General features: G+C 40.2%; 1 protein-coding gene across 1 annotated transcript in view; it reads right to left on the reverse strand.

The window, feature by feature from the left end:
* Window positions 1–12,021, reverse strand: part of Gk5 (glycerol kinase 5) — a 92,585-nt gene that overhangs the window by 68,326 nt on the left and 12,238 nt on the right. Inside the window, exon 2 of the mRNA XM_012949895.2 lies at window positions 1,447–1,540. Coding sequence (XP_012805349.2) covers window positions 1,447–1,540 — 94 coding nt within the window. The remainder of the gene's footprint in view (window positions 1–1,446; window positions 1,541–12,021) is intronic.

Here is a 12,021-nt window from a genome sequence, read left to right on the forward strand (position 1 = left end):
AGAAAATGCTTTCATTCTCTAGAGACAATGCTGTCACATTTAGATGTGACAGGTTATATCATAATTACCCATCAAATAGCTCAGGGAAAACATTTGGAGGGCTGGAAAGATGGCTTAGTGATTAAGGTGCTTTTCTGTGAAGCCTAAGGACCCAGGTTCGATTCCCCAGTACTCATGTAAGCCAGATGCACAAGGTGGTTTGTTTGCAGTGCCTGGAGGCCCTAGCATGCCCATTCTCTATCTGCCTCTTCCTACCTTACCTGTCTGTCTCTCAAATAAGCAATTAAATATTTTTAAAAATATGTGAAGAGAATTGTAAAGAAAGCAGAAGTATGCTTAAATCTAGCAGATGAGTGAATGAATGTGCACTATATTATTCCTGGTACCTTTGTTTTGTTTGAAGAAACAGGGATTAAATCTAGGGCCTTGTGCATCTAAGCAGATGCTCTACCACTGAGCTACACCAAGACCTGATTCTTTAACTTTTTAAAAATCTATTTTCTTTTTTTGAGGCAAGGTCTCATTCTAGCCCAGGTTGGCTTTGAACACACCTCAGCCTTCTGAGTGCCAAGATTATAGTTTAAGCCGCTATACCCAGCATCTTGAATTCTACAATACTTCTGATTCTGAAACAGTAACAATGAAAAAGAGTCTCCTAAGTATCCCAGGCTAGCCTCAAACTCAGTTGTCCTGCCTTAGGCTCACGAGTGCTAGGATTACAGTTATACAACTAGACATGTTCTTAAGGAGCTAAGACTTTTGACCACACTGTGTCTAGCAGAACATACTGCAGTAAATGATCACAAAGGAAAAGCAAAACAAAACTCATTTTGCAATAAAGGTATGTCAATTGTGCATTCATGAGGATAGGAACTGGATATGGTAACTGTTCACAACCCTGTGCAATGTTGGCCCCATCAGGGCATCAAATGAGTACCTGCTACACCCTAGAATTGAGGAGGGGAAGCATTTGTTTACATCACAGCTGAAAAGGAACAAGCAAGGATACAATTGCTGTTGCCTTTCCTTCACAAAGTGTTCACTGTAAACCACAAATTTCCACTATAAAATAGTGGGAAATTGTGACCTCCCCCCCAAAATACCATCAATATACATTTGGAAATCCACAAAATGCTACAGAAGTCTGAGAACTCTTACGAGAAACTATACTAAGAGCTAGAGAGAGGGCTCAGTGTTGAAAGGCGCTTGCTTGCAAACTCAGAAGGCTCTGGTTTGCATCTCCAGTACCCACATAAAGCCAAATATACAAGGTGGCACATGCAATCTGGAGATATTTGCAGTGGTAGGAGGCCCTGGAGCACACACATTTACTGTCTGTGTCTGCTTCTTTCTGTCTCTATCTTGAATAGTAAATAAAAATATAAAAAAAAAAAAACCCACAAAGTATTCTGTGGAGACTACTGTTATTTTTATAAGTCCAGTTACCTTTAACAGCATCTTTTATTACAGCAACAAATTGTGCCCAGAGAACGTCAGGATCAATTTCAACCCAGCCAGGTTGAGGATAAAGATTGTCCACCTATTTAGGAAAACAAAAGACATAATTAAAACATTAGTACAGGTGAATAATATTGGGATCTTAAGAATACTGATTCATGGACTGGACAGATGGCTTAGCAATTAAGGCACTTGCCTCTAGAACCAACACAGGTTCGATTCCCCAGGTCCCATGTAAGCCAGATGCACAAGGTGGTGCTAGAGACCCTGGTGTGCCCATTCTCGTTCATTCTCTCTCTGCCTCTTCCTCTCTCTCAAATAAATAAATGCTTTTTAATAAAAACAAAAGAGAGGTACTTAATAGGTTGATATTGTATATATGTAAGTACAATGATTGTGATGGATAGGTAATATGATGGAGAATGGAATTTCAAAGGGTTGAAAGTGTGGAGGGGGAGGGAGGGAATTACCATGGGATATGTTTTTATAATCATGGAAAATTCTAATAAAAATTTAAAAAAGAATAGTAAAATAAATAAAATAAAATATTTAAAGAGAAAAAAAAGAAAATATAAGAATACTGGTTTAAATAACTTCATTTCTCTAATTCACTTTTACTGTTAAAATTAAGGATTATAAACTGGACATGCTGGCACACGCCTTTAATCCCAGCACTCGGGAAGCAGAGGTAGGAGGACTGCTGTAAATTCGAGGCCACCCTGAGAATACAGAGTGAATTCCAGCCCAGACTAGACGAGAGTGAAACCCTACCTAGAAAAAAAAAAATTAAGGGTTGAGGTATGGTTCAATATTGGCATGTGCAAGACCCTGTGCTCCATCTTCACCAAAAATCCCCTAACCCTCCCAAAATAGTAAGAAAAAAGATACATAACAGATGCTGTGCACTAATACCAAAACAGCAATTCATGAATTTTACACACAAGATTAAAGTTGTTTTATTGCTTCTATAATAATTCTTTAGTAACAGCCTCCATGATTGTAAACAATATCCGATGGTAATGCCCTCCTTCCCCCCCACTTTCTCCTTTGCAACTCCATTCTGCATCATATCCCCTCCTCCTCTCAATCAGCCTCTCTTTTATTTTGATGATGTGATCTTTTCCACCTATTATGATGGTCTTGTGTAGGTAGGGTCAGGTGAGGTCATGGATATCCAGGCCATTTTGTGTCTGGAGAAAAACGTTGTAAGGAGTCCTACCTACCCTTCCTTTGGCTCTTACATTCTTTCCGCCACCTCTTCTGCAACGGACCCCGAGCTTGGAAGGAGTGACACAGATACTGCAGTGCTGAGCACTCCTCGGTCACTTTTTTTTTTGGGGGGGGGGGTTTCGAGGTAGGGTTTCACTCAGGTCCAGGCTGACCTGGAATTCACTATGTAGTCTCAGGGTGGCCTTGAACTCATGGCGATCCTCCTACCTCTGCCTCCCGAGTGCTGGGATTAAAGGCGTGTGCCACCACACCCAGCTTCTGTCACTTTTCCCCAGCACCATGATGCCTTCAGAGTCATCCCAAGGTCACTGCCATCTGAAAAGAGAAGGTTCTCTACCAAAAGTGAGAGTAGCATTAATATATAGGGATGAACATTAAGAGAAGTGATTACTGGGCAGTTTGATGAGCATAGATATACATTTAGCTAGACAACAGTAAACATTATACCCCTAGGACTCATGACTACCCCTGTTTTAACTTTTCAGTATTAGGGATGTATTCAATCTCATGGAGCAGGCCTCCAGTCCAATTAGAGGGCAGATAGTTTCCACCATGATAGATGTGCCACTATTGCACCCATTGGCTTATTTGGCCTGGCTGGCCAAATATAAGGCTTGCAGCGTCCACTGTTGAGTATCTTCACCTGTGATTTCTCTTTCTCCCATTGAACTGCATGCAGAATGGCTTCTTCCAGCTGTCAGCTAGTCTACATGGAGGAGGTTATCAGCTCAGTTCCAGCAGGAATTTTCAGTGGTCTTGCAACCCAAGTATGTGGAGTCTTCAGCAATAGGGTCTTACCATCTAGTCCTGGTGGGAAACCAAGAGCCTTGGCAAAGGCCTGTAATCTTTTGGGGGCATCAAGGACCTCCCATGGCAACAACTCACTGGAAGGTATCCCATCCCTGGCACTGAAAACTTTTTAGTGACAATCTACGGATCCTGAGTGTTCCATTGTCCAAAGAAGTAAGTTTCCATATGATTTATTTATATCCTCTTAGATTTTGAGTAGCCATCCCTCTACCCTTCCTTTATTCAATCTCCTCCCCTGACCTCATTTGGGCCTTTTCAACCCCATTAATCTATTCTTTTACTTACATACATACAATGCCATCCTATTAAGTCCCCCACCCCTTCCTTTCACTTCCCTTTATATCTCTTTTCTACCTTACTAGTCTTTGCTACTGAGTTTTCTTCTTATTCACACAGAAGTCCAATCATCTGTAGCTGGGTTCCAGATATGAAGGAGAACATGCAACGCTTGGCTTTCAGGGCCTGGGTTACTTCACTTAGTATAATCCTTTCCAGATCTATCCATTTTCCTGCAAATTTCATAACTTCATTTTACTTTACCGCTGAGTAGAACTCCATTGTATAAATGTGCCACATCTTCATTATCCACTCATCAGTTGAGGGACATCTAGGCTGGTTCCATTTCCTAGCTATAGTGAATGGAGTGGCAATAAACATGGTTGAGCAAGGTAGAGAGATGAGTCCTTAGGATATATGCCTAGGAGTGCTATAGCTGGGTCATATGGTAGATCTATTTTTAGCTGTCTCAGGAACCCCCACACTGATTTCCACAAATGGCTGGACCAGATTGCATTCCCACCAACAGTGTAGAAGGGTTCCTTTTTCTGTTTCCTCGCCAGCATTTATGGTCATTTGTTTTTATGATGGTAGCCAATCAGTCAGGAGTGAGATGGAATCTCAAGGTAGTTTTAATCTGCATTTCCCTGATGACTAGGGATGTTGAACCCTTTTTTAGATGCTTATATGACATCTATATTTCTTCTTTTGAGAACTCTCTATTTAGTTCCATAGCCCATTTTTTAATTGGGTTTTTTGATTTCTTATTTAATTTTTTTAGTTCTTTATATATCCTAGATATTAATCCTCTATCAGATGTATATCTGGCAAAAGTTTTCTCCCATTCAATAGGTTGTCTCTTTGCTTTATTCACAGTGTCCTTTGCCGTACAAAATCTTTGTAATTTCATGAGGTCCCAGTGGTTAATCTGTGGCTTTACTGCCTCAGCAATTGGGGTTATGTTCAGTCTTTGCCAAGCCCAGTATGTTGAAGGGCTCCCCCTATTTTTTCCTCTAGCAGTTTCATTGTTTCAGGTCTGATATTAAGGTCTTTTTCACATTTGAACTTAATTCTTGTGCATGCAGAGAGAAAAGGATCTACTTTCATCCTTCTACAGTTACATAACCAGTTTCCCAGCACCATTTGCTCTAGAGGCTATCTTTTCTCCAGTGAGTATTTTTGGCATTTTTGTCAAACATCAGGTGGCTATAGCTACCCAGACTTACATCTGGGTCCTCTATCTGTTCTATTGATCTACATGTCTGCTTTTGTGCCAGTACCATGCTATTTTTGTTACTATGGCTCTCTAGTATAGGATAAAATAAAGTACGGTTATACCACCAGCCTTATTTTTGTTGCTGAGTATTGTTTTAGATATTTGAAATCTTTTTGATTCCAAATGAATTTTTGTTTTTTTTTTTCTATTTTGGTGAAGCATGCCATTGGAATTTTGATGGGGATTGCATTAAATGTGTAGATTGCTTTTGGTAAGATTGCCATTTTCACAATATTGATTCTTCAGATCTAAGAACAAGGGATGTTTTTCCATTTCCTAGTGTCTTCTGCAGTTTCTCGCTTGAGTGTTTTAAAGTTTTCATTGTAGAGATCCTTCACTTCCTTGGTTAGGTTTATTCCAAAGTACTTTATTATTTTTTTTTTTTGATACAATTGTGAATGGGAATGATTATCTGATTTCATCCTCTGTGTGTTTGTTTTTAGCATATAGAAAGGCTACTGATTTCTGTGTATTTATTTTGTTTTCTGCGACATGGCTATAGGTGTTTAGCAGCTCTATCAGTTTGTTGTTAAGTGTCTTTAGTGTCCTTTATGTATAGAATCATGTCATCTTCAAATAATGATAATTTGATCTCTTCCTTTCCAATTTGTATCCCTGTTATGTGTATCTCTTGCTTTATTGCTATGGCTAAGACTTCCAGTACTATATTAAATAAAAGTGGGGCCGGGCGTGGTGGAGCACACCTTTAATCCCACCACTAGGGAGGCAGAGGTAGGAGGATTGCCGTGAGTTTGAGGCCACCCTAAGACTCCATAGTGAATTCCAGGTCAGCCTAGGATAGATTGAGGCCTTACCTTAAACCTCCCCCCCCAAAAAAAAGTGGGGACAGTGGACACCCTTGTCTTGTTCCTGATTTTGTTGGAAAAGCAACAAGTTTTTCCCCTTTTATATGTATAATACTTATATATTATATGTTATAATATGTTGGCTGTAGGCTTGTAATAAACCACCTTTATTATATTGAGATATGTTCCTTTTAATCCCAGTCTCTGTAGGACTTTTATCATGAAACAATATTGGATTTTGTCTAATGCTTTCTCTGCATTTAATGAGATGATCATGTGATTTTTGTCCTTCAGTCCATTATATAATGCATTACATTTATTGATCTGCCTATGTTGAACCATCCCTGCATCTGGGTGAATGATCTTTCTAATCTTGTATTCTCTTTGCCAAAATGTTGTTGAGAATTTTTGCAAGTATGTTCATGAGGGAAATTGGTCTGTAATTTTCTTTTTTTGTTCTATCTTTGTCTGGTTTTGGTATCAGGGTGATGCTGCCTTCACAGAAGGAGTTTGGTAGGATTCCTTCTTTTTGTATTTTATAGAAAAGTTTAAGAAGCAATGGTGTTAGTTCTTTCCTGAAGGTCTGATAAAATTCACCAGTGAATCCATCAGAACCTGGACTTTTTTTAGTTGGGAGATTTTTGGTAACTGCTTGGATCTCCATACTTGTTATAGGTCTATTTAGTTGATTGATTTCATCTTGATTTAATTTAGGTAGGTCATATGAATCAAGGAAATCACTTCTTTCAGATTTTCACTTAGTAGAATGTATGTTTTTATACTATATTCCTATGATTTTTTTGAACTTCTCTGATATCTGTTGTGATGATGCCTTTACCAGCTCTAATTTTATTAATTTGTGTCTCTTACTTTTGGTCAAATTATTTAAGGGTTTATCAATCTTGTTTATCCTTTCAAAGAACCAACTCTTTGTTTCATTAATTCTTTGGATTATTATTTTTTTTGGTTTCAATTTCATTAATTTCTGCCTAATCTTTATTATTTCTTCAGAGCTACTGACTTTCTGTTTGCCTTCTTTTTCTTTTTCTAAAGCTTTAAGGTGAAGCATTAGGTTGTTTACTTGAGACCTTTCTAATTTCTTAATATAGGCACTTAAAGCTATAAAAAATTTCCTCTTAGGACTGCCTTCATTGTGTCCCAAAGGTTTTGGTATGTTGTGTTCTCATTATCATTTGACCCTCTGAAGTTTTTTTTTTTTGTTTTTGTTTTTTTTTTTTAGGTAGGGTCTTACTCTGGCTTAGGCTGACCTGGAACTAACTATGTAGTCTCAGGGTGGCCTCAAACTCATGGCAATCCACCTACCTCTGCCTCCCAAGTGCTGGGATTAAAGGTGTGCGCCACCATGCCCGACTCAACGAATTGCTTGATTTCCTTCTTGATTTCTTCATTGACCCATTCATCATTTAGTAGTGTACTGTTTAGTTTCCAAGATTTTGTGTATTCTCTATAACTTTTCTTGCTATTGATTAGTAGTTAATCCATGTGGTCAGACAGAATGCAAGGAATTAATTCAATTTACATGTATTTGTTAAGATTTGCTTTGTGTCTTAATAGATGATCTATTTTAGAGAATGTTTCATGTGCTGGTGAAATGAATGTGTATTCAGCAGCATTTGGATAAAATGTCCTGTAGATATGTGCTAGGCCCATTTCTTCTATGATCTCATTTAATCCAGATGCCTCTCTGCTTATGTTTTGCCAGGATGACCTGTCAAATGATGACAGTGGGGTGTTAATGTCACCTACTACAACTGTGTTTGGTGTTATCTGTGACCTTAGTTCTAATAGCATTTGTTTGATGATGTTGGGAGACCCATCTTAGGTGCATATATGTTTAGGATTGTAATGTCCTCCTGTTAGAGTGTGCTTTTAATCAATATAACGTGATCTTCCATATCTTTCCTAACTAATGTTGGACTGAAGCCTCCCTTGTCAGATATTAGGATAGCAACCCCTTCTTGTTTTCTAGGCCCATGTGCTTGAGACACCATTTTCCAACCTTTCACCCTAAAATAGTGTCCATGCTTCATAGAAAGGTGAGTTTCTTAGAGGCAACAAGGTGAAAGATCCTGCTGTTTAACCCAGTGTGAAATCCTAAATCTTTTGGTTGGGGCATTGAGGCCATTGATATTAGAAGATATTATTGAAAGGTGTGTATTTATTTTCGTCATTTTTTTTTTTTTGGTAGTTCTTTCAGTTTTACCTTTGTTCTCTTGTATTAACTACTATTTAAGTATGGTTTCTTTTTGCCAAGTTTCTTATTTATTTGCTTTGTTTTCTCTTCAACATGGAAGATGCTTTCAAGTATTTTCTGTAGAGCTGGTTTTGTCTTCAAATACTCCTTTAGTCTGCTTTTGTTGTGGAATGTCCATATTTCTCCATCTATTTGGATGGATAACTTTGCAGGATAAAGTAACCTTGGTTGACAGTTGTTATCTTTCAGAACTTGGAATACGTCGCTCCAAGCCCTTCTGGCTTTGATAGTTTGTGCTGAGTAATCTGCTGTAATCCTGAGAGGCTTGCCATTTTATGTAACTTGATTTTTCTCTCTAACTTATTTATTATTTATTTGTGCATATGTGCATACACACATATGTGTTCTCATGGGAGTGTGGACATGTACATTCCACAGAGCATGTGTGGAGATTAGACAACTTTCAGGTCAGTCTTTGCCTGTCCTCTTCATTTGAGGCATGGCTTGTCTGCCATTCTCTGCTGCACTCAACATGAATTGGGGGGGGGGGGGTCTTGTGTCACTGCCTCCCATCTCACAGGGTCAAGGTCAGCATGCTGGGTTGAAAGAAGCCCACAAGCTTTTTATATGGGGTACAGGTTCAAACCCAGGCACTCCAGCTTGAGCAGCAAGCGCCTTATCCACTGAGCCATCTCCCCACCCCTACCTTTATTTTTCAAGCTTTCTACAACCAACATGTTATACTGAGAAACAAAGATTCTTAAAAAAAATAATTAACCCTGATGCCCCCAAAACATTATAGGCCATTGCCAAGGCCCTTGGTTTCCCACAAGGAATCAATGGTAAGACCCTAATGCTGAAGACTCCACATACTTGGGCTGCAAGGCCACTGAGAAATCCTGCTGCAACTGAGCTGATAACCTCCTCCATGTAGACTAGCTGACAGAAAGCTGGAAGAAGCCATTCCACATGTAGTTCAGTGGGAGAAAGAGATACCACCAGTGAAGATACTCAACAGTGGATACTGTAAGCCTTATAATTGGCCAGCCAGGCCAAATGAGCCAACGGGTGCAATAGTGGCACTTCTGTCATGGTGGAAACCAACTGCCCTCCAACTGGACTGGAGGCCCGCTCCATGGGGGTGAGTACATCCCTGATACTGAAAACTTAAAACAGGGGTAGTCATGAGCCCTAAGAATGTAACATCTGCTGATGTCTGGAAAAATGTATATACTATGCTTATCAAACTACCCAGTAAGGACTTCTCTTAATATTTATACCCTTATGTTAATGTTACTTTCACTTTGGGTAGAGAATCTTCTCTTTTCAGATGGCAGTGACCTTGGGACAACTCAGAAGGAATAATAGTGCTGGAAAGAAGTGACTGGAGTACTGAATAACATCTCAATCACACCTTCCAAGGCTCAGGGTCTAATGCAAAAGAAGTGCTGGAAAGAAGTGACTGGAGTACTGAATAACATCTCAATCACACCTTCCAAGGCTCAGGGTCTAATGCAAAAGAGGTGGCAGAAAAAACTAAGAGCCGAATGGAATTTCAAAGGGGAAAGTAGCGGGGGGTGGTGAGGGAGAGAATTACCATGGGATATTTTTTTATAATCATGGAAAATGCTAATAAATATTTTTTAAAAAAAGAATGTAAGAGCCAAAGGAAGGGCAGGACTCCTTACAACGTGCTCCCTCCAGACACAACATGGCCTGAATATCCATGACCTCATAGTGCCTGACACTACCTACACAAGACCATCATAAGAGGAAGAAAAGATCATGACATTAAAATAAAAGAGAGACTTGAGATGGGGAGGGGATATGATGGAGAATGGAATTTCAAGGGGGAGAGTGGGAGGAGGGAGGGTATTAACATGGGATATTTTTTATAATCATGGAAAACGTTAATAAAAATTGAGAAAAAAAATAATTAAGACAAGTTCAGAGAAGAATGAAGTTTATATGCACCCCACCTCTGCCTCCTACTGCACACAAATATAAAACCTAAGCAGAATGCATGGGGCAGGTTCTCAGTGGATGAGGAAAGTACTTAAGAACTTGAAAATGGCCAGGGTTGCTACACAGCTCCGTGAGGGATCATTTGTCTACTATGCACAAAGCCCTGGGTTTGATCCCTAGCACAACTAAGAAGGAAAACAAACAAGCACCACTAAACTGGCAGAGGGTTGCCACTTTTCTTCTGCATCCCTCAGTCTGGACTCAGGTGCCCTGGAAACTGGAACCCGCTTACAGAAGCAGCTCTACTGCTTGGATTCAAAAGAAAGAAAGAAAGAAAGAAAGGAGGGAGGGAGGGAGGGAGGGAGGGAGGGAGGGAGGGAGGGAGGGAGGGAGGGAGGGAGGGAGGGAGGGAGGGAAACACCTACCACTAGAAGAAATGATGGTGACAGCTCATTTTCCTTTCTTCCCCCCACCCCTCCCGCCTCTATGTATCTTCCTGCTTTTGCACAAAGCTCTTGTGCATTGGGACAGCAGCAGAAATACTGACATCAGAGGGTTTCCACTGGCACCTAAACAATGGCGGGAGCCCCAAGAAGGTAAGTCCTGTGGCTTTTTCACCTCTTTCTTCTCCCACTACCTAGGCACAAATGTTCCCAGGAGGCCAAAGCACCAAAACAGGAACCAAAGCCTAACAGTACCCAGACCTGGTAGATCAAGCCGGTAAGCACAGGCTGAGGCAGGAATGGTAAATTCAAGGCAGCCTGGGCTAAGACCATGAAATTAAGGTCGGCTTAGGTAACTCAGTAAGACCCTATCTCAAAAATGGAAAAAATTGGGCTGGAGAGATGGCTTAGCAGTTAAGCGCTTGCCTGTGAAGCCTAAGGACCCCGGTTCGAGGCTTGATTCCCCAGGACCCACATTAGCCAGATGCACAAGGGGATGCACACATCTGGAGTTCGTTTGCAGTGGCTAGAAGTCCTGGTGCGCCCATTCTCTCTCTCTCTCTCTCTCTCTGCCTCTATCTTTCTCTGTCTGTCCCTCTCAAAAACATAAATAAAATAAACAAAAAAAATTTTTAATGGAAAAAATAATACAAAATAAATATATTTTAAAAACTATAGCTGACCAGGCATGGTGGTACATGCCTATAATCCCAGCACTTGGGAGGCAGAGGTAGGAACATCACCGAGAACTCAAGGCCACATTAAATTCCAGGTAAGCCTGGGCTAGAGGGAGACCGTACCTTGAAAAACAAAACAAACAAACAAAAATAAACCCAAACTGTAGCTGGGTGTGGTGATGCTGTTCTAATTCTAAAATCCTAGAGATGGGAAATGCAGACTTGAGCCAAGTTTGTCTATATAAGGAGTCCAAGGCCAGCCTGAGCTACATCGTGTCAATAAGCAAATACAGAATCCTGTTAAATGGCTTGAACAAGCTCTTCACCAAAAGAAAAATATGCAGATGGTAAATACATACAGGAGGATATTCAACACCATTAGTCAGGAGAAAAATACAAATTCAAACCATAAATTTAGCACTAGCTGCAGTTAAGTAAAATAAAATAAAATAAAAACTAGGTGACTCACACCTTTAATCCCAGCACGTGGGAGGCTGAATTTAGAGGATTACTGTGAATCTGAAGATAGACTGAGTTACAGGTCAGCCTGGGCTAAAGTAAAACCCTGTCTCAAAAGCACTACAATAAATAAGCACAGCAATAACAAATATCGGTGGGTACACAGAACTGGGTCTCTGATAACTACTGGTAAGAATGTAAAATGGACCGAGGCCAGCTCCATTGGAGGGAATCCATACCCAGTACTGAAAACCCAGTCAAAGGCCTATGTGGCTGAGAAGGTCACGGCCCCTGGGGAGGGGAAGCTGCTACTAAATGATAAGATGTGCTCATCAAATTATTCCCTAGAAATTTATCTCACGTTTATGCCCGCAGACTAGTGCTGTTTTCACCATGAGCCAGAACA

The sequence above is a fragment of the Jaculus jaculus genome, chromosome 17 (genome assembly GCF_020740685.1).
Source record: "Jaculus jaculus isolate mJacJac1 chromosome 17, mJacJac1.mat.Y.cur, whole genome shotgun sequence".
Lineage (NCBI taxonomy): Eukaryota > Metazoa > Chordata > Mammalia > Rodentia > Dipodidae > Jaculus > Jaculus jaculus.